Raw genomic sequence first — 22,883 nt, 5'->3', positions numbered from 1 at the left:
TTTTCTGTTTTTGGTGCTTAAAAGTTTCCATGTAAGAATACTCAAGTTATTGATACTAGATTTGTTTAATCTTTCTGCCTGAAAGTACTACCTCAGTTTAAAATATTAAAAACATGCAGAAATACTCAATTTAGGCAATTTCTAGGAATGTAAATTGCATGATTGATTGTACCAATCTCAAAGCTAGCAATTAGTGAATGTTGTAATGAAGCTAGATAATAATAAAAAATTTAATTTAGGCCAAGTGTGATATCAATTTCTGAAGTGTCTTGGTGAAAATATATGGGACCATTCATTGCAAAAGAAGTGTTTTTAAGCAATAACTGTTAAAACACAGGGCGTATCATGAAAATTAATTACTTGCTTCAGGATGGTGATGTTCCCTGCATTTGCTTTGATCTGTAAATGCAAACCAGTATTTCATACCCCAGAAATGACCAATATTAGAGTGGCTGCTGTTACAACACCCTTAAAAATGTGCAAGGGTTTAAAAAAAAAAAAATAAATCAAGAAAGGAAACAGAGACCAGTTTTATTAAATGCCAGACTGATGAAGTTTACACCTGAACCAATCAAACAGGATTTTTTTCAACGAGTCAGTAATTACACTGCACTTTCTTCTTTTAATTCCATACACAGAGATTTTAAATGGAAAAAAATTTAAAAAATCTCTTCAGTGCAAAAGCTGTTGCTATTTTCAACTGTTGGAAAAAATCTTAGCAATTCACCATTCCTAGAAAATCCATTGATTTCTTAAAAACTTGCTAGTTTTTAATGCTTAGTGCTGTGAGATTGCCAGTAATGTTCTCATAAGGTAAGGGGGAGGAACTAATTGAAATATGAAGAACATATTTCTATTATTTTAAATGTGGAATACAGCTCTTTCCTATGAAAAATGAATTATTAAGGATGTTCAAGACAGAAATACATGGTAGCAGATGCCTTATTCTACCACTTGTATTCAGCATTAGAAGAAACTAATAGGATTGTTTATAAAAATGCTTACTAGAAAAATACACTTTCAGCTGAGTATCTTAGGACTTCATTGACAAATCCAGTACAGGCATATTAGATTCATAATGCACTCATTAGGAGCACAATTGCTGTAGGAAAATTATTATAGAGACTGAAGCTGTTCATTATTCATAGATGATGTCTTATTTATTAAGGTGTCCCTCTTGTCTGTTAACATGGTTTTTAGCTATTGAATGCAGCTGTTCTAAAAGGCTGATCCTATTTGGCCATTAAAAATCAAATGCAATTAACCATGTGCCAAATCAGTTGCAGAAAGCAGTTCTTTCCAAGATGTGTTGAGGAAGCTTACATACTGGCAAAAACATTTTATGTGGTAGTGGTGAAATGCACAAAGAGGTACAAGAGAGGATCCGGATCTCCACCCATGAAGACGCTGAAAACTCAGTTCAGCAAGGCCTTGAGCAACTGTCATAACTTTAAAGTTGGCCCTACTTTGAGCACAGAGTTAGATCAGATGACTTCCGTAAGTCCTTGCTAACCTAAATCCTCACATGATTTACACATGGTGTCTGGGTCACCGGAAACTAACATAGATGAGAGGCTGTAGATGTTTTTCAAATTCATTGGGCTGGTTTTCGTTGTGCTAATATGGCCATGAAGCTGGCATTATGATATCCTAATGATTAGCACCACGCTGGAAATTTTCTGCAAGCACTTGCTGACGTAATGTACTGCTGTGGAATATATTAGCTTTCTTGTGGTTTCTAAAAGAAGTGACCCGTTAACCAGGGTATTAAATGTTACTGCTTATTTTGCATTGTGCCATTTTCTGCTTCTGTGCAATTCAGTGTAGCTGAGAGTTGGGATCTGTGACAGTATTTCTGCATTATGCTTAAATAAAAGCACTACAGCAAAGTGCTTTGCAAATATAAATTAATCTGACTTCAAACTGTTCTGAGTTTTAATTTCTCAGATGGGAAAGCTTGGTGCGAGAAGGATTGAATTGTTCCAATTCATAGGTGGGTTTTATTGTTAGCACTTTTAGTGGACCTGAAAATTTCTTGTCCTTGTCACCTTACTAAATTGGTATGTCTCTAAACCCAGATTTGTTTGAGGATAAATTGTTCTTATCAAGTCAAAGTTTACTAAGAGACAAATTCCATCACTTGTACAATTTCACTGAAGTCCTGGAAACGAGACATTTGTAATTGAGATCTTAATGTGGCTATTGGAAAAGTACATGGGAAGATGTATCTGTGAGAATCATTATGTATGAATGCTACATGTGATGCTGTGGGGACAAGGTATTCCTAACAAATTATTCTTCATTAGTACAAAGGATCCATTTCTGGTGTCATTGTCTAGTGAGCCAGAGGAAGAAACTTCCAGGATTTGTGACCTTCTCCAGCTTTGCCTTTATCTCACAATATGCCAATATGTATTTCTATCTCATCTTTGTTTCTGAAAAATAATGCTGCACTTTTCCCTCTACTACAGTCATTAGATTTCGTAGCATTAAAATAGCATATTTATCAGACTTGTGTTCTCAGGTTCACCATTTGCACCCCAAAACAAAATTCTGTTCCCATTTCAAATGTAATCAGTGATCATAAAAATAGCGTGGCCCTGAATAACTGCGCTGTGGAAATATGGTGGAAGGCAAGGTGGTGTTTCTGGAGGAGAACCTCACTTCACTGATTGAGTTTTATACAAGGAAGGGTCTGGAGCCTATGGTGCTGCTCCCTCATGTGGCCACCCGTCACAGCAGCCCAGCAGCGAGCCCAAACCGGATGGATCCAAACTCTACCAAACTGCTTAACAAATATGGGCAGCCCCAAGGAATTTCACGACTTCCACTTTTTGGGGGGAAAGAAAGAAAAAGTATAGAGCTGATATTGCCGTTTTGGAAATTTTCCAAAAAGATGGGTTAGGTTTTCTCTTTTCATACAAAGCTTCAGTAAAATGTGGACTTAAAGGTTAAAAGCAGAGTAAAAACTCAGGAAAGTAACCAAAACTCTGATGTACTTTTGAGAGATACCAAGGCAAAACGTTTTCCTTATTTTTATTCCCAGTGTTCAATGAAATGTACTTTTTTTTTCCCTTTTTGCCTTGATTACATTTTTATACTTTTCCATGACATGGGAAAAATGTTTCCTGACTCTGTTAGCTGGTGGATGCTGGAGTACCTAATAGCATCTTAACAACTGTAAAATAATCACCTTTTTTTTAGCCATAGATTCAGCGTTTGGAAGGCTTATTTCTGAGCTATAAATAAAAGAGGATGGAAATACACAATCAGCTTTTAGAAGCAGTGAACAGCCATATTTTTGGCCCATTTGAATCAGTATACCTCTGCAGTTTTTATGCCAGCTGAGTACATGGTCAGACTTGTGCATAGTCATGCTGAGTTAATCTTTTAAGAGCTCACCTGCAGAATCAGTTTTCAGAATGAAAGTCATTTTGTGTATATCCTTTAGTTTTCTAAAAAGAAGAAACTAAATTTAACATCTTAAAAATCCAATTAAAGTGGAAACTAATTGTTAAATTTTATTAATGTATGAATATATATTTACTGAAAGGCAAGGTGTCTCTAGCTTTTAAATTTTGTTAGTATTTGAAGTAGTGTAGAAGGAACATTCCTGCTTCAAAAATTCTTGCTCTTTGTGCAGAAATAAATTAGCAGTATGAATTTCATGTTTTTGTACAGAAAGGATGCCAGTGTTTCCCTTTGACATTTCACTTCAGAGTAAAGTCAAATGTCGCTGGTGAAGCCCTTCTGCTACATACAACAGTCTTTCAAATAAATTGTTGATTGCGTGATCAGATTAAATTGTCTATTTACTCTATTTTAAGGACTGATGTGTGTGTATATACATATATGCGTGTGTGTGTGTATCTATTGATGTAGGAGGACCACTGACCTTAATGGGTAAAGCTCCAATGCATTTTGATCTATTAATCCAGGTTAGACTGATTGATTATTTCAGGCCTGTACTTTATACTCTTATGATGAGCTTACTTCATTTTAATACTACATTATCTTGAACATCAGCTGTGGTTATAAAATGAGATTAGCTGACTCTAAAATGAGAGTGGATTAAAAAAATGAAATGGCATTCCTTAATAATAAATTGTGCCTGCTGCTGTACTCCTCAAATGAAGCAAGTAGTTGTGAAAGAGCAAACAGACTAAAAATAATGATTCTGTCATCCCTTAGTGAATAGAGATCTTTCCTTCAATTTCTCTGAAAGGAGATACTTGTGTCCACGTGCATCTGTGTGTGCTCTGGGGAACTGACATGTCTGCACCTGAGTTTGTACAGATTCTGAGAATCAGGTTTGAGGTGTCAAAGTTGTTCAGTCATAGCACAGGTGACAGCAGAGCAGTGACTCTCAGCCTGGCCTGCTTCTGCAGCTGTAGTGATGAATTATCAGTGTGCTTTTTTTTTCTTTCTTAGTTTGTTTTGGGTTTTTTTTTTTTTTTTTTTTTTTCCTGTTTTTTTCTCTGAGAAGAGGCATCTTCTGTCATATTCTGTGATATTGAATAGGTAGATGTGTTTGTGCATGTCTCTCCCTTTCAGTCTCTCCCCAGAAAACTTTTGAAGATAGGAGGTAGCTTTAATTCTCTCTGGAAGAGATATAGAGAGACCCTACGGCTTGATTGGTGTTATAAAAATTAAGACTTTATTGGAGACCAGAGATTTCATCAGCAGCATTGCAGAGAGATCAGCAGCCTTAGATCAAACCTTCTGAGTCATCAGAGAAGCTGTGTGAGCATTTGCTTTCAAAGTACATTGTGGAAACAGATTATATTTGAGTTACTCGTCTCTAGACAGAGACTTTTTTTCCATTTAGGCTTCAAAAGTGGTTTTAAATACTATGTTTTTAACAGCAAACGTCAGTTTGCAATTTCCACTGTTCCATTTCCTTGTCATGATTGCAGTCATCTATAGTTACAATAGCTTATCTTAAAATAACACTGATGTAAAGCATCCAGTGCATTTCACAGTCGTCCTGTATGTAACTGGATTAGTGGAACGAAGGATGGAGACAAGGTCAGAATGCTAGCATTTTTCCTCCTTTTGAAGTCAATGAGGTTTTTAAAATTTTACTTCATTAAAAAATATATTGCCTTCTTCCAAGTCTCTTGGAATAATCCAACTTTTATGCTGAGATTGAGCACTTGGACTGTAATTTTGCTGTCTGTGTGCAAAAGTGAAGTATGGAGAGGTACTCTTTCAGGTGTAGCAAATTCCTTAGTTTTTTTCTTTTCAGTGCTGGATGCAGACCTGACTGACATGCTAATCCATAATCTCATTACTTCAGGGAGGGCAGCGTCTGTGACTTTGGAGCATTTCCAGTCACTTTGAAGCCTCAACATCAAGCATTCATCAGAAGATGAAACCCATGCACCATATACTTTATTCCTCATGAAGGGTGTTCCAAATTATACCTTTTACTTTTAAGTGGCTTTTTCTTGCTCTTTGCAGTCCTCCCATTTTTCTCAGGATCTTGGTAACTGATGAAAAAAATTTCTACAGATGAAAAGGTCAAGAGGAAACATAGTCTTTACTTTCAAGGGAATTGTGTTGATGGTTTGTGTGAGTTGAAGTTATGTTGTTTGATATATATATATATATATTTTTGTTAACTTGATACTTATTAATGCTGGTCCTCTTTTAGAAAGCAGGTGATGAAGTGGACATAATACTGCTGGGCAACAAGTGTGATAAGGAATCAGAACGTGTAGTTCCAAAACATAAAGGAGAAAAGGTACCATTAATCACTGATGCTTTCTTTGGGTTCTCCTGAGTGTGTGTGACTATGAGCTGTTCACCTGACAATGAAAATAGGCTCCTGAATTCCAAAAATTCTGTTAGGAATTGCTCCAAAAGAACAGTGATTTTGTTTGTTTGTTTTTAGCATATAAACAGAAATACATTAAATAATGCCTGGCTGCTCTCTTCAGAGTACTGATTTTTATTTTGAAAGTTAAAATGATCTTAAATAGTTTCAGGCATTATAATTATTTTTCAAATTATAATTTAAAGTATTTTAAAATCTGCATTTTCAGAGCACTGTTCTAGTATGAAGTGCTAGCATATAATACGTGGCACTTTTTGCATCACTTCATGATACCTGATGGAACTCATCAATGACTTTTTTTTTTTTTTTTTAACAACAGCCTAACCATATACAACTATTGTGTCAGCTTGCACATTGTGATCTTAATTATCTATAAGTAATCCTGAAGAACACTGAACATGCACATTTTGGGGACATCCAGGTCCTCTAGTTGAAACCATAGGTTACGCAGCTGAGGCTACAGTATAAATTAGACTATAGAAGAAGAACTAGTGTTAAGTGAGGAGTACTGTTTTAAAGGCAAATATTACCATCACTGAAAACCTGAGGAGATCCAGGAGCCATTCAATGGAAGAAGAAATTGTGATACTGATTAAATGTCACAATTGACATTTAGATTGTGTAGATTGTGTGTGTGGTGCTCCGGAAACAATGCCTCCTATATTATTATACTGGGCCATAATGCCAGAGGCAGATGTTGGTGGTATGGCAGTAGAGGTTGTCTTCTCGCCAGTATTCCATTATGTTTTGTTGCTATGATGGCTGATGGCAGCAGAGGGGCAGTGTGACAGAATGGTGCTTGACAAGGGAGTGTTTATGAAGCAAAGGTTGAATTCCTCCACGTAGAGAAAAATGGCACTCATTGGCCTTCGTCGGCAGTTGCTGAATGTTTACAGAGCCCAAACAGTGGATGTGAGCACAGTGAAGGTGATGTGGGTGATGCGTTTTGGCAGCAGTGACAGCAGTGTGAAAGATAAGCCATGTTCAGGATGGACATGCAGATTTTTAGTGTGTGGCATGCAGGCTGGTTTTCATCACTCAAAAAAATGCGCAACTAAGCATGGTACCTCTTTTGAAAAACAGGAAAAATAATCTTGGAATGAGCCCTTCAAGTATGCAGTCAGATAGTTGAGTCAGGCACATTATACTGTGTTTGAGAATTAGCATGCTGATAGTTTCTTTCTGATTATATAAGTACAGATTAGGAAAATTTTAGAAGTAGCATAAAGTGTAATGTGTATGTGTACATGGAAAAAGGTTGCTGAAAGATACAGGTATAGTTTCACTCAAAGGATACACTATCAGAAATCTGAATACTCACTGGACACGTGTGCACAAGAGGGCAGTATTAGGGTTTTGCATGTGGTATTAACAGTGACATTTTATGCATCCTTAATCACAATCAAAGCTTCTCTTTATGTAGTCATCTTTTTTTTATTTTATTTTTTGAGGAACAAGTCTTCACCTCTTTACCAATGAGTCTGCCTTCTAGATTTCTTCTGTGTTCTGAGACAACTCCTCAGTTACACTGTTTTGTTCTTTAATGTGATTTTGAAATGCCAAAGAATCTTACTGAGACGGCTGGAGAAAGATTGCATTAGCAGAGAGTGAGCTAATAATCTCATAATCTCACTTCGAAGATGAAAATATCCATATTAAAAAGAAAAATTGTTTACAGCAAACTCTTCCACATAATAATTCATTCCATGGTACCCTGTGAATATAAGCTGTGAGTATGGTTCTGCTCAGAGTCTTGCAAGGAAGATCAAAGGATTTTCTGGCAATCTTACTGTGTATATTGGCATTTCTATAGTAATCTGTTGTAACTGAGCAGCCATGATATGCCAGTATATAAACTAAAACAAAGAAATTACTAAAAAAAAATTGTAATTGCATCATTTTGATTGCTCATTTTAACTCTGCAAGGGATTTTTTTGTATTAATAATTTGAAATGTTTGAACTCAGCCTTTATGGGCTCCTCCGCTCCTCTCTCCCCAAATCAATATATAAATGTATTACTTACTGAAAAATAAGTATAAATATTGAAGATTATATGACATTTTAGAATGTGTCCATTTTCCTCTTGTCACATCTTTCTAACAGAAATAGTCAAATAAAATGTTGGCTTTTGTTCGTTTTCCTTTTCTCATCTTCGCATGCTTGACTTTACAACTTAGATTACGTCTACAATATGACTGAAAAAGCACTCCACAGTGATACAGTGCTAGGAATATTCCAGATACATCTCTCTGATTCTACACTAAGGAACCATAACAGGATTTTTAGGAAATAGTATATTTTGAGATAAAAACATTAGAATAAAACTGTGCTTTGGAAAAGATTATGGCGTTATTTATTTTGTTATTTTAAGTAAGATATAATCTTATTTCATGTGAGCTCTACAACAGTTCTTCAAGGATGATATAAAATTTCCAAGTAGCATTATTGCCTTCAGTATGTATGTGTATGTATTTTATTTACAGGTATACACAACACACAGGTTCCCAAAGGCAAGAAAAAATATTCTTTGAATGTGCCTTTCCAGTTTCTTTGAGGTGAATTAGATTAAGCTGTGCTCATACTTACAACTGCATTAACACTGACTTTATTATTTTTTTATCTATTCAAACTTGGAGATAACTTGCTTGCCACAATATTTACCCGTCTGCAAAGTGAATTTAATAGTACGTATATTAATACATATATTTCTGGAGCTTTCCTCATTGGAGATACTCAAAAGCTGCCTGGACATGGTCCTGAGCAACCTGCTTTGGGTGTCCCAGCTTGAGCAGGGGTTGAATCAGGTGGACACACAGGTTCTTGTCAACTAGTCCATGATTCTGTGATTAATATGCTTTGTCCAACATCGTGCACAGATGGAGAAAATAGGAGTGCATTGATAGATGTATTTGACAACCTCAGAAGGCTCATGTACTTATTGTTATTTTTTTCTTTTGTGTTCGTCTTTACATTGGACCTTCTTCCCAGACTTCTCTGTGTACTGGTGGGGCTTAGAGAGGAAGCAGATCAGCCATCAGCCAGAGAGCACGGGGTTAGAAACTGCTTAGGAAAGTTGAGTTTGTCTGCGGCATGATGAAGTTTACCCAACTGTGCTGAAGAAGCTGATCAATAAGATTGAGGCCTCTCAATCATTTCTGAACAATCATGATGCTTGTTAACTAGACAAATGCTAGTATGACATATACGTTTGAAACAGAAAGGAAAGAAGGAGGGTTCGCAGAACTACGATCAGTCAGCCTTCAATCCATGAGAAGGATTGTGTCATCAAATCCTTTTCCATCCATTTAAAGGACAAAAAGATGATTTGGCAGAATCAACAGAGGGTAAATTTTGCGTTGCCAGCTGATTGCCTTTTATAAGACCAGAAAATGTGTGTGAACAGAGGAATAATGGTGGTTTGTAATATATTTTGAATTTATGCTTTTGTCACTTTCACATGGCACTTGGAAGCCAGGAAATGTGAGCAGGACAAATGGGCCACGAGATGGAATGAAAATTGGCTGGACTGCTTGATGTAATGGGTAGCAATTTAAGGTCATGTGCCTAGTTGGTGGCTAGTAAAGGACAGAGTACAGCAGAGGTCTATGGTAGGTCCCAGATTATTCAACATCAGTGACCTGATGATAGAACAAGATGTTCATTGCAGTCAACTTGAGTTTAGAAATAGTCTCTCTTAAGAAATGTATCAGGTAGATTCTTCATTTTCAAAATTATATTTCATTATAGTATTTTGGAAAATAAACCATTTTGCTTGCTTTTTTCCTACCTTAATAGCATTCTTACAATGTTTTAATTAAAATATTACACTCAAATTCTTGTACTTGCATGTCTTATTTTTGAATTCTCGTAAAGTGCCAAGTTTATTTTTATTTTTTTTAATTTTTTAGGTTATTTCTAAAGTTCATTGAAAGCAATCATAACTGGCAATTGTAGAATGGCTTAGGCTTGAAGAGACCTTAAAGACCATCTAATTCCAACCCCGTGCCATGTGCAGGGTTGCCATCCACCAGACCTGGGTGCCCAGGGCCCCCATCCAACCTAGCCTTAAATACCTCCAGGGATGGAGCATCCACGGCTTCTCTGGGCAAGTGATATTTGACTTTTTATCCTAATGAAGAGCCTTCCAAACAAATTAAAGTGGTTAGTATACATTATGAGCATTAGGAGTGTTTTCCTTGATTGGGATTGCTTTCTCTAGATGTGTACCAAGAGGGTATTACAAAGGCAGTAAATAGGCACTCCCGTTATGGTTCTTCTGGTGGATATTCCTCCCACCTTGGTCTTCTCCCTTGGGAGGCAAGAGTCAGCTGTTTTTTCTCCATGTTTTTAACTGTATAAATTAAAATAAGTTCAAGACCTGGAAAAGCTGTGATTTTTGTAGAGTTTTTTTTTATTCTTTATGCCAATATATTACCTAACCAACTGTAAGAGAGGAACACTGGAATTGAGCGAAAACAAGCAAATTAAATAAAATTAGCCAATATAAAATCTATGCTGCCAATTTCCTCTAAGCATTTTTATTATTCACCTATTACCATAATATATTTTCACATGCACATCTGTTCTTTGCATGTTTGTTATCTCTGCCCTTTTCTCTCTATTTGGTGAAAAGTTGCATCTCTTTTTTTTATTCCATCATGCCCGCTTTTCTGTATCTTGTCTCAAATTTTTACCTGTCCTTTTCTGCAAGCATTCTGTTAATTTCCTGTAAATACTTGCCTAGGAAGTGATTCATTTTCTAAACAAATGAAGACCTTGAGAAAAGATCCAGTAGAGTGTATCCTTACTTGCAAGTAACAAGTTTCAAAGCGAGTAACTCATTTGGAAAATACATAAATTAAAAAAAAATATTTAAGACATATCTGAAATTTATAAACTAAAATAAATACAGTGTAATTTATTGAGCTGACATTTTCTTAGTCAACGTTTATTTTTAAGAACTGTCAGAAGCACCTACACATCTATTGCTACTAGTATTAACAATTTTTTTTCTATTTTTCTAAAGACTATTCATCCCATTGCCAACTTTTTTTTTTTCCTCCAGCTTGCTTGGGAACACGGGATACCATTTTTTGAAACCAGTGCCAAAGATAACGTGAACATTGAGGATGCATTTTCAGTTTTGACTAAGGAAATACTGGAAAAGGTAGGATGAGAAAAAATTAAAAGGAAGATTTCAGGGGTGGAAGTACAGGATAGCTTTAGTGAAGAACAGCTAGTGCTGGTCTTGCAGTGATATTTGGGAGGATCCTGTAGCTGTAGACATACGGGGAGAGACATACAGAGAAAGAATTGTAAGAGAACAGAGAAGAACAGGTACAGTATTGCTCAAGGAGAAGATAAAAACTCAGGAAAGCTGCATTTGTGGCTTTTCTTTCTATACTTCATACTAAGGGGTTACAGGATAATTCCATTTCTGTGCCAGGATAATTCCCTTTTTTCTTGAAGTTTTGTCAGAATGTGCACACTGTTATGAGGCAACATATTCATGAAAGGAGTGGATATTTTATCTTCAACGATTAAATGTTTCATCCAGAAATCATAGCTGTTTGTTTGGTTGATTTACACTAGTGCTTTTGAAGTTACTAGAATCTAAAGAGCTGAGTTAATTAGTAGTAGAATCAATACTGTAGCCGTCGCAATCAGCATCTTTAACTACCTAGTTTGTGTTGGTGAAAAAGGTCCTTGCTACTCAGGGTTTCCGTACAAAAAATCTTGTGTGGGACTGAATTATTGTTAATTAGCTATGAAAATGTTTTGCATCACAATTTATTTTTAGACAGTAGAATATTATTTTAGACATTAATGGATGTTCTTCATGCAGTGCATTATCACTGCCATTCATCACCAATATCTGTTATACAAAACTAGCCTTCCATTCTGAATACTCTTGAAGTCATAATAAAGATAAACGAGCAAAATTACTGACAAAGTCACAACTTGCAGTGTTTTCATTAAATAGCCATAGGGGATGGTCAGGATAGTAGGTGTGGGCTGGACTGCTTCTAAATGAGGGTCTTATTCTGTCATACAATAACACAAACTTTAGTTTATTGGGTTGTTGTGTTTTGTTTTTGATATATATGATTTTGGTTCCCTTAGCATGAAAATAAACTTGGCAACTTAACTGCCAAATGTTATTTAGATGATGAGGACAATGACAAGTCTTTGAATAGCTGGAAAAAAAATAAAAAATAAGATAACTCTGAGTTTTCTTGTAAATTAAAAAGATATTTTCTACTGTAAATAAATAATATATTTGTAGTATGAAGCATGAAAACTATAAACCAAAAGCTATGATCATAGCTGCTACAAAGACAAATATCTGTGAAGCTATAATCTCTGCACAGTGCATTTAGTAAGATCTGAGAGAATTGTCTGCAGCATTCAGAAATGGTGTTTGGGCATTTCTCACTCCAAGATTGCTTGCATTCATTTTACTTTAAGTGGAGCGTTGGTATTCCTACTAATCTTCATGAAAATCAATAGGGTTTTAGTGTGCCCATGCAAACAAATTTAGACCATTATACCCCAGCATGGAGTATAATTATTAGAACTGCTTGATAATGCAGTCATACAGTCTACATGCATGCATTTGTGTTTGGAAAATACGTCCTTGGGAATTTTTAAGTTTGTCTGCAGTAATATTTCACTCCAGAAATATTTGCAATCCATATTGGGGCCTCATTTATGATTACTTTGGTGTATAATTTGCAACTGTTTGTGAAAGGAATGTGTTGATTTAAACAAGAAACTCTTTAGCCCAGTTGGTTCTGCCACTGGCCTGAGAAGAATGAGTTCAGAGAAAAAAAGAAAAATCCATCATACAGTTTCATCATGGTTATCAGGTTCAACAAAATAATTTGCTTGTTCATAAAACTGTGAAATCTGAATATACCACTTAAATTTTAACTTCCTGTAACTGATGAAATTGTGAAGAAGAAAAAATGTGGTAGGAAGTGTGACTAGTAACTGTGAAAAAATGACACGACAGATGCCAGTCTAGATCACTTCAGTCACACATTCACTCTGCAATAGTCAGATATGTTCATACAGCGTTACGCAGCGCTTTGGCACAAGACAGCTATGTCTTTGGTAGCAGGATACTGTATCTCGTTTACTTCTGCAGTAGGATCATCTGTTCTAGGCTAATGAGATGCTTCAGTGGTGGAAGCTTGTCATTGCTTTACTAGTCCCATAGAGGAAACTTGTTTTAAGGAATTTCTTGGAAATTCAGTGTGGCCTTGCTTTTTGGAGGTAGGTTGAAGTCACTGAGAAGATAGGCAGACAGGCAAGCTGGCAGACAGTAAACCATTTTCAGATGCATTGTATCTACATTAATCTCAGGACATTCTGGATTTTTTATATGCAGCCTTGTTTGCTGTCTACCATGGGCATTTTTTTAACTACTTTTAATAGCAAACGTGTAGATGGGGAAAATCAGCATCTGGAGTTATAGAGGTCATACTGAAATAGTGAGCTTCTTGATTCTTTTGAGATTTAGAACAAGTTGTGGTTCAAATGAGTATTACCAATTGGAACTAAAAGGTAGATTTGTTTTATCATCATTTTGTGCTGCCTTTTTTCTATTTGTAGAATAGATTTAAATTAGTAGAGCATGTTACTTTTGTAAGACACTGCTATCTCTACTTTTGAGGCTTTACTTTTATTGGGCTTAAGAGAGGAAGATTACTTCTGTATCTCAGTGATTCAGATAACTGAAGCACTATTTAATTTTTCAGATATTTATAGTCTGTGAAAACCATTCTCTGATGAGCCTCAATGCCACAGCTCTAAATTGCATGGGTAGCCTCATTAAAACAATCAGATGTTATTTGAGAACTTACACTGGTAACAGCTGTGGAGTTATACCAGATTTTGAGAATAGTTAGCTCACAGTTTTCAATCATAACAGCTACTAATAACTGTTTTTTTATTTTATTGGAAGGGCTGTAGTGGAAATGAATGTTAATGGCACTTAAAGCCTTTCCTAGAGGTTTTCTTAGACCCGTTGACAAATAACATTTTAATTCATAATTCTTACAAGTCTCAGAGAGGCCTAAACTTGCTTATTAATTGATGACAGCTGTTCCTTAGCAGTGTTTCTTGTTGCCAGTGAACTATTTGTACCTGTGATTCAGTCCTCAAAAGAAACAACCAAACCCCCCAAATTACCACTGAGAATGCAGTTACTATTTGCACTTTAGTGTGGTTTGGCTTCATGACTGACAAGCAGTATTGTTCTCAATCAGCTTTTTAAAAAGTCTTGCAAGACTTTGTATTTCTCTTTGTGGGTGCAGTGGCTGGTATTTTTCTAAACTGGGAGCAGAAGGATGGAAACTATAGTCAACAAAAGGAAAAAAACAAAACAACCAACTGAAGTTCTTGCTCTCTTCTGAAGACAGCTATAAAACTAACCAAACCTTAAATTCTGTCTACCTCCCAAGAGTGATCAACTGCTAAGATTATTTTAATATTATATTAAATAAATACAGATCTTCAGAGTAGAGTCAAAATTCATTTAAGAACTTTCCTGTACTGTTTAGGTTAACATTTAAAGTTTAACAGTTGGATGTAATTTGAGATGAAATGAAAGTAGCAGACCTCAGTTCTGTTTTTCCTTGATCTCTTTAACTTCCCTTCCAAGGCAACAAGATTTTTGAGATAACACAGTATGTCCCAGAATACTCTGCAGATAGAAAGTCTCCAGCATTAGTTCATACTACATTAGACAGAGATAACTACACAGAGACAGAAAATTGCTTCAACCAGCCACTCCAGCTGGAGCTTGCAGCGCAGATACCAAATTTAATGCACTGCAAGACACAAATCCATAGGAAATCAGAATTCATTATTGCCATGGTTCTGGGAATTGTAGTTTGTCCAAAAGATCCCTATCTTAAGCAGTGCACATTCAGTATTTGTTTATTATCCTTAGTCATGTATGAAGCCCCTGGCTTTATTTGTCCTTTACTTATCTTGTACTGACCACAGAATATTAATTCTTCGTAAGGTTTTTCATAATGCTCATAATGCTGTATTTTAGATCTGTTTTAGATTTTTAGCTTCATAACTTTCTTATTAACACTAAGTAGTACGTTCAGCATTGCACACATGGGAACTGTGGAACAGACATTAAAGCAAAAAGGATAAGTGGTACCAACTCACATAGAGTTGCAACAATGTGGGGCCTAATTTTACTATACAATCTTGTTTAATTCAAAAAAATCTGTTCTGAACATTGAATAGGCCAGACATTGTTCTGGAAACAGTAACATATAATTAGGCCATGTAAATCAAAAGTAAATCATAATGTTTGAGTATACAGGATGAGATTCTTCTTAGTGTGCAACCTTAGCCAGCAAAAATGACTAGGCTGATGTAGTTGTCTGGAACCACCTACAGTCAATGGAAAGAAACATGTCAGATGATACTCTGCTCTGGAGGTGCCTTTCTCTCTCCACTGATAATAGAGGACTGTGTATAGCAGCCTTTCTGGTTTTATAAAAGTTAAATAAGTTCAAGACCAAACTAAGTGAACACAGTTGACTTGCTTCTGGCATTGACTGACTCTGAAAGAATCATAGCATGGCCTGGGTTGAGAAGGACCTCAAAGATCGTCTAATTTCAATCCCCCTGCTACGTGCAGGGTTGCCAGCCACCAGAGAAGGCTGCCCAGAGCCACATCCAGCCTGGCCTTGAATGCCCCCATGGATGGGGCATCCACAGCCTCTGTGGGCAACCTGTTTCTGTGCATCACCACCCTCTGTGTGAAAAGCTTCCTCCTAATATCTAAACTAAACCTCCCCTGTCTCAGTTTAAAAACATTTCCCTTGTCCTATCACTATCCACCCTCGTAAACAGCCGTTCTCCCCCCTGTGTATGTGCTCCCTTCAAGTACTGGAAGGCTGCAATGAGGTCTCCCCAGAGCCTTCTCTTCTTTAAGCAAAGCAAGCCCAGCTCTTTCAACCTTGACTTTGATCCTGACTTTAATCAAATGATCAGCAGTGTTGGAGTTTTTTAAAGCATAGTTTTTTTCTTAAGTTTGTAGAATAACTGCAGTACAATGTTGTCATAGTCACATGTTATTAACAGGAGAGGGAGATAGAGACCCGTGCTTTGTTAGTGGGTCAGATGTCTTAAACATTGTGGAATAGCAGGTTTTGGGAACAAAGACTTCCATTCCTATCTATTGAAGAAGGTGTTTTGCAGCAGTGTTGTCTTCTCTTTATCCTCTCCTACTCCTATCACTGCCCCGGAAGTTATCAGCTTCCCTGCTAACAATCTGATACTTCTTGTGCCTTGTTGGGAAAGGACTGGCTTGTATTTTGAACAATTTCAAGCCTAGTATTACAGAATACAGAGAAAGTAGGACGCAAGGAAATTGTAGGAGTGATCTTAATAATTGAGCTGTTGTCTTCTGGCAGTGCAGGTGCGGAAGTCCCTTGATATTCATCACACAAGGTCCTCTGCCAGCTGAACTTTGTCAACCATCACTATTAAATATAAACACAAAGACTGCAGTCATTAGCCACAATAATTTTGTATTTAGAGAGGATACATTCCCCAGAGTTTAGAGAAGTTACGAGAAGTAGTAGCTTCAGTTACAGTCTCTTCTGGTTATTTCTCTAAAACCGGTAGCTTTCCAGCAGGCACTCTGGGTTTGCCTCCACTCTGGGTGAGGCATTTAAATGTATAGAGAAAAATTCTACCAAACCAGTGGTGAACTGTGTCTCCAAAATATATAAAAATACTGAGAACTGGTGCCACAGTAGGTAAATCCAGCTTGGCTTAATATTGCTAATCTGAAAAGATTTCCAGCAAGGACCAGGCTGCTGATCTTAACTGAGCTGTATGAATTTATTACGTTAGAAACCATTCAAAGAACTTCCCTTATTTTCTGATTCTATTTCTCTTTGTATACAAACTTAGCTTTATTTACCTGATTAAAAAATAATAATTAGAGGGATACCAGTCATCACAGTCTATCTACAAGTTAGGTATCTATTGTAAGATAGTAACACAACTTCTGCCTTAGAGCTGGTGATGAGACCAGATGGCTGTGGGGAGTAGCTGATCCTATCTGATTTTCTCCACTGATTCTGCAGGGAGCTTAGAATGCTTAAACAGATGCCTGTCTGTTTGGTGAGACATGTCTGCTGTGCTGAACTAGTATTTTAGCAGTAGATTGCAATGTCTTACTAGAATCACTACTGGGTAGAATAGCATCTATTTCTTCAGCTTTATTTTCAAGATTTCACTTTGTCCGTGATGCTGAAGTGAAAAATTGAGCTTCATACCACTTTGGTTCCTTTCACCTTTCTGCTGTTTTGTTTGTTGGATTCCTTGCAAGGGAAGAGTTTCATTAGACTGAGCTGAAATGTGAGCTAGGAGAGAGCCCTGAGCGTGGAATGTTGCCTGCCTTGTTCTCTGAGATGGGCAAAATTTGCATACTTCCCCTCTTTAATTTCATGTGAGGAAAGTGCTGCAGCTCTTCAGGGCTCCTTCACAGCACTATGTGGGTTTGCACTCATTGCTTCAGCTCTTCATGCAGGACTCGTGGCATCTCTTCAGGTTATGATTATGCACTTAAATGTGTGCAAAGCACATCTGCTTAAATGAATCCCAAGCCCTTATCTGCCTGATGAAGAACCTGTACGAAAGGCTAATCAAACTGAAGTGATATTTTAAGTCTTCAACATTTACGTGCCTATTAAAACAAACGATTACCTATTCTTTATTTGTGGAGAGATAGTTCTTGTCTTTCTGTCTCAGGTAATTTGTTGTTAAGTACTAGCAGGTAATGATTTTACAGACAGTATGAACAACTTTGTTGTCAAGTAGGTTTTGCCGTTATTAATCACCTATAGTGCTAATGATCCTTGCTGTATCTGTACAGGAGTGGTTTACTGGCTGCCTAAAAGCACTATTCTGCAGTAAAATATTTGCAAATAAAAATCATAAGCATTCAAGGAATACACAACTTATTGTCCTTTAACTGAAAGCATTAAATGGAAACATTCAAGGCTAGACTGGATGAGGCTTTGAGCAACCTGATCTAGAGGGAGGTAGCCCTGCTTATAGCAGGGGGTTGGAACTAGATGATCTTAGAGGTCCCTTCCAACTCAAATCGTTCTATGATTCTTTGAAATTACTTATAACCTATAACACTTTAAAATTGTCTCTTTCCTTTAGAGTTAAATAAATTCATCATGAATTCAGAAATTGTTTCAGAATTTTTTCTATATTTTTCTGTAACACTCTTACTACTTGAACTGATATTTTTTTTCTTAAGAAAAAGCAGATGTGAAATGCAAGCTCCTCAGCTTATGTCCACAGTAATCAGCGCTCAGTATTGCTTCTTGGTCTCAACAAAAGTGCATTCTAGATTTCTTTTTGCACCATTATCTTCTGGATTTTTTTTTCTCTGTGTCTTATCTCTGAACCAGAGTGACATCACGTTCTTGAAGTGACAAAGGGTTATGTTTGGTTTGATTTTTTTGGAAAGGATATCATACTTTGTATTTACAGTCACTGCTCAAAGACCATAAAATACTGTCTCCATGTAGCACAAGTCCTAATGGCAGCTACTTGTATTCAAGCATCTTACAAAGCAGGAAAAAAATGATTTCATGCATCTTCTCCAGAATTTTAGGTCATGTGAAGAACTGGAGGGGCATAAGACTTACTTTAACATTAGAAAACATTTATTTTCCCCGCATTTAGATTCATCTAAGTAATTTTAGCTGAACCTTTCTGAATATAGTCAGATAATTCTGTGGCGTTGTATGTGTAATTACTGGATTTTAAATAATGACTAGCATTGGACTACATTATGCCACTTTCTTCTTCCCCCTTTTTTCCCTGCATTTTGGATATCACAGATTCCAGCTGGGACAGCTGTCCTTTCTGGAAGCTTCTCTGTATTGTGAGAAGTGGTAGTTTATGACGGTTGGGTTTGGGTTGAGAGAGGAATGTGGTGATTCCAGTGGTTGCACTCACTTTTCTGTATATCACTGCATACTTGGTTAACCTACCAAGAGGGATACACAAGAATGGCAAGTAGAGTTCAGACTTTTTTTTTTCAAGGCTGGTGACAATGAATCTTTATGTCATTGTGTTTGAGTTCAGGTTTCGATGTTCATATTTTTAGAGTTCAAAGTTGCAACATTTACTAGTACTGTATTGCACAACTGGTTTTGATTGTTTCTCTGGTCAGCAGCAGTAATTATCTAGTTGTGTTTATTGCCGAAAGGAAGAGTTCTGGTTTTGCTGATTTTAGTTTTTAAATCTGCTTTTGCAATCTGCAAATAAATGTTTTACCAGGACAGAGAGCTGCTATGATAATTCTATTGTGATAAAGACTGAGTTGCTTCCATTCCAACATTCCATTATGTTTGTGGGGTTTTTTTTGTTTTTTTTTTTGTTTTTTGTAATGGATTTAAGAAAATAAAGCAACTGTAGTGAATTTCACAAAATGCAATATATTTTTTATCAAGTAATAGTTTATGCCTTTTTCTAATGGGTACTCTTGACCTATATTTCTCTATTTATTTCAACTAGATCTTTGCATCTCATGCCTAATACTTCAAAGATTAAGATAATTAATAACAAATCTGTGAAAATTAGTTCAGTCAACAGAAGAACTGGTATATCTTGACCAATTCATATAAGTATTTACATGATGGTTTCTAGTGTCTCCTCAGAAGACGTTACATCCCCTGCCACCTTCAGAGATAGAAGAGATGTTTGAGGCACCTGTAGAATGTAAATACACCAAGCTGTAACTTGTGGGAGCGTCAGTCTCCCTTTAATTTATTAGAAAACTCTAATCTCTTATTTAAATATGTAAAGGGAAAGTGTATCTAGTGGCTTCATCAGGTCTTTTACATATTAAAATATGTGAAAATTCAAGTTTTTCAACTACTGCTTTCCAGTTATCTTAATTAAATGTTTGCTTTTATTTGTTTTACAGAAGTCCTGGGTATTATATGACTTAGATGTTGTGGATCTAAATGAAAGTAAGAAGAGAACCTGCTGTGCATTCTGAAATATTGTTTATTATTTCATTTCCTCTTCAGAGAATATTAACTATTACAAGGGAACATAAAAAAAAAATTAAAAGGGAGTCTGTAATCCCAAAGCACAGAATTTAGGCATCCTTTTTATTACAGAAATGTTGCTGGCAAATATTTTGACATGTTTATATTTTTTTATTTTTAATGTGAATTTAAAACAATCATCTGATGTTTGAATCATTTGCATACAAATGGTTACACAAGGAAATCTAAATGTACTATTTTTCTCGTATTAAAAACATGTACTTCAACATTTTTTGTGCTATTTGTATTAGATTTTTAATTTTCATGAACATTGGCATCACACAGGCAACCTTTCAATACATGAAATCATTTACACTGTCCACGAGATAACATGTGTTTAATCAGCTTATACTCAGTGTAGTCCTGTAAGATGATTTTCTGCAGATTTTTGGTTTTGTTCCTTTGATAGCCATTTCAGAAATGTATGTCTTACTGGAAAACTTTTGAACAGGGAAGTTGCAGAGATGATGGCTAAGATAAAAGAATATACCATACACCACAGCATCTGTGGGTTGCTGAGCCTCCCTTAGAAAGTAGAAAACATAAAACAATAGAGTGCATTCAGTAATAATTACCATGCCCATATAGCCTTATCGTTCCATACAAACATTCACATTGGGGTTTAGCAGCATACCTGCATTTCCAAGAGTTCTTTTTGTAGTAAATGATTACTATGTTAAAAATGTATGCAGTGTTTGTTTGATTTGTATTATTTTCTTAGAGTATAAATACATTAGGGATCTGACTCTGCTCATTTGGATCTGTTTTATATTGATACATAATAGCTTTAATTTCAGGGGAGGATATCACATTTTAGTTAAATTTGAATGAGAGCAGAATAAAGATGCGATTTTCTTTTTCTTCGGTTAGAAGCAAGCAGGATACAGAAAACAAATGCAAGCTGGGAATTGTTATGGTTATATTGTCTTTTTTGTTTTGACTGGGAGATGTGGTTCTTGATTATTAAATTTAATCATTCTACCACCATTTCCAGAAGAATAGTAGTACTAATAGTACTGTGCAAGACTGTGTGGTAAGCTATCCAGAATAATGAACTCCATTGGCTTAGTGTTCTGGAATGCCATTGTGTGAAGTGGGCCTGCTTCCTTTCTGAAGTCTTTCTTCAGCTTGTCTTTTCAATCATATTTAGTGTTGAGACAGTGACCTCAGCTCTCAGGTACTTTCTGAAGGATGTGGGACCAAATATGCCAGAGCGTTCTTTCAGGTTACTGTGCCACCAGTTATTCAGTGTGCTTGCAGAAGGGGAGTGGAAGACAAGAAGGTTGACTTATTTACAGCTGATCCTGAGACTACTCTCCTAGCCAGTCATTTAAACCAGCATTTAGAGCACAATCTTAAAGAACAAAGGATAATCCCTGCCTTAATTACAGCCATGGCAGATGAAGAAAATAGTGCTGGAAGCGATTTTGAAAGGCTGTCTAGTTCCTCCTCTTATCTTTCTCAGATCAGCTGTCCCTGCTGTATTCCAGGAAGATGTTTAAAAGACCTGCGGTGAAGGAGGGGAGGGATTTCAATGTCTCCCTGAGTAATGTACAATCCTTACTGAACTGGTTTTGCAGGCAGGAAGTTTCCTAATAACCTCACCTAACTGCTGTACATGGAAAACAGGTTTTCTCTTTCCTCTTTATGTACGTACATACCTTTCTGTGTCCTCTTTTTTTTAGGCCAGAGAACTCTTTTTTGCCATTTTCATTGCGCTGCTTCTTATTTTTGAGTTGCTTCTCAGCTATCCTGGAGTGTAGAACTGAGAAGTTACCAGACTACTCCAGTTTAAATAATCACAGCTGGTGAGGTTAAACTGATATTTTTTTCATTGTCTTACCGAAGATCTCCCTACTTATGCATTCCAGTATCAGCATAATGTAAGATAGCTTAACGTTTCTAACTGTTTAGCGTGTGTGATGTGTAATCTCTCCTCTAAGTAATTGGTTTTCTGTCCTGGCACTTATTTGTGCAGTGGATTATTCCTCTGTGTATGTAGAACTTTCTGTTTCTCCTTATTTAGTGTCATTTCATCTTTTCCAATTTGCCAGCATCCTTCTCAACTGTCATGCTGCACTCCAGCATAGCAGGAACCTTTGCCTGTATATAAAGCCTTTGCATGTGAATAAGTGTATTCTGTTTAGTCATCCAAGATGTTCATGGAAATATCAAATAGCTCTGGATTCAAGAGAGATCTCAGTGAAGTCGCAGTCAATACATCCTTTCAACTTGGGAATACCAAATATTTCAGTATAATTATGCACTCATGCTGTATACTTCTCTAGACCTTATTTTTTCCTTTCAGTTAAGAGCAACTTAAATGCAACCCTATGACCCTCACTTTTTCCAGCCTATTCACAAAGCCTGTTACCATCTGCTAGAAGTGATCTAGGTTGATCTGGTGTTGGTTGTTACTGACAAACCCACGCTGTTACTTCTCATGTATTTACTTTCAATATGCTTAAAAATGGTTGGATTGCCTGTTCAATTTTTTTCAAATTTTCTGGGGAAAAGGAGACTGAGGGGAGACCTTATTGCTCTCTTCCAATATCTGAAAGGTGCTTACAGCAAGAGCAGGGCTGGCCTCTTCTCACTGGTGGCAGGTGACAGGATGAGGGGAAATGGCCTTAAGTTCCACCAGGGAAAGTTTAGGTTGGATATCAGGAAACACTTCTTTACAGAAAGGGTTGCTAAGCACTGGAATAGGCTGCCCAGGGAGGTGGTTGAGTCACCATCCCTGGGTATGTTTAAAAACCATTTGGATGTGGCTCAGGGACATGATTTAGCAGAGTGTTGTTAGAGTTAGGGTAGTTCTGGTTAGGTTGTGGTTGGACTTGATGATCTTTAAGGTCTTTTCCGACCTGAGCAATTCTATGATTCTATGAAACCAGGATTTTTTTAAGAGTAGAAATAAAGA

At 36.5% G+C, this 22,883-nt stretch overlaps 1 protein-coding gene across 3 annotated transcripts in view; it reads left to right on the top strand.

The window, feature by feature from the left end:
• LOC128091411 (ras-related protein Rab-10-like) overlaps positions 1 to 20,192 on the top strand; it is a 30,576-nt gene extending 10,384 nt beyond the window's left edge. The window contains exons 4-6 of one of the 3 annotated variants that reach the window (XM_052704518.1): positions 5,657 to 5,746; positions 10,906 to 11,007; positions 19,837 to 20,192. In XM_052704518.1, coding sequence (XP_052560478.1) covers positions 5,657 to 5,746; positions 10,906 to 11,007; positions 19,837 to 19,911 — 267 coding nt within the window. In that variant the 3' untranslated portion in view covers positions 19,912 to 20,192. The remainder of the gene's footprint in view (positions 1 to 5,656; positions 5,747 to 10,905; positions 11,008 to 19,836) is intronic. The other 2 variants (XM_052704520.1, XM_052704519.1) reach the window with 2 other exon arrangements.
• Positions 20,193 to 22,883: the final 2,691 nt, after the last annotated feature.

This window comes from Tympanuchus pallidicinctus, unplaced genomic scaffold, assembly GCF_026119805.1.
Source record: "Tympanuchus pallidicinctus isolate F22 unplaced genomic scaffold, pur_lepc_1.0 scaffold5, whole genome shotgun sequence".
NCBI classification, from domain to species: domain Eukaryota; kingdom Metazoa; phylum Chordata; class Aves; order Galliformes; family Phasianidae; genus Tympanuchus; species Tympanuchus pallidicinctus.
Note: the sequence above shows the minus strand (reverse complement) of the source record. Positions and strands in the feature narration are given on the sequence as shown.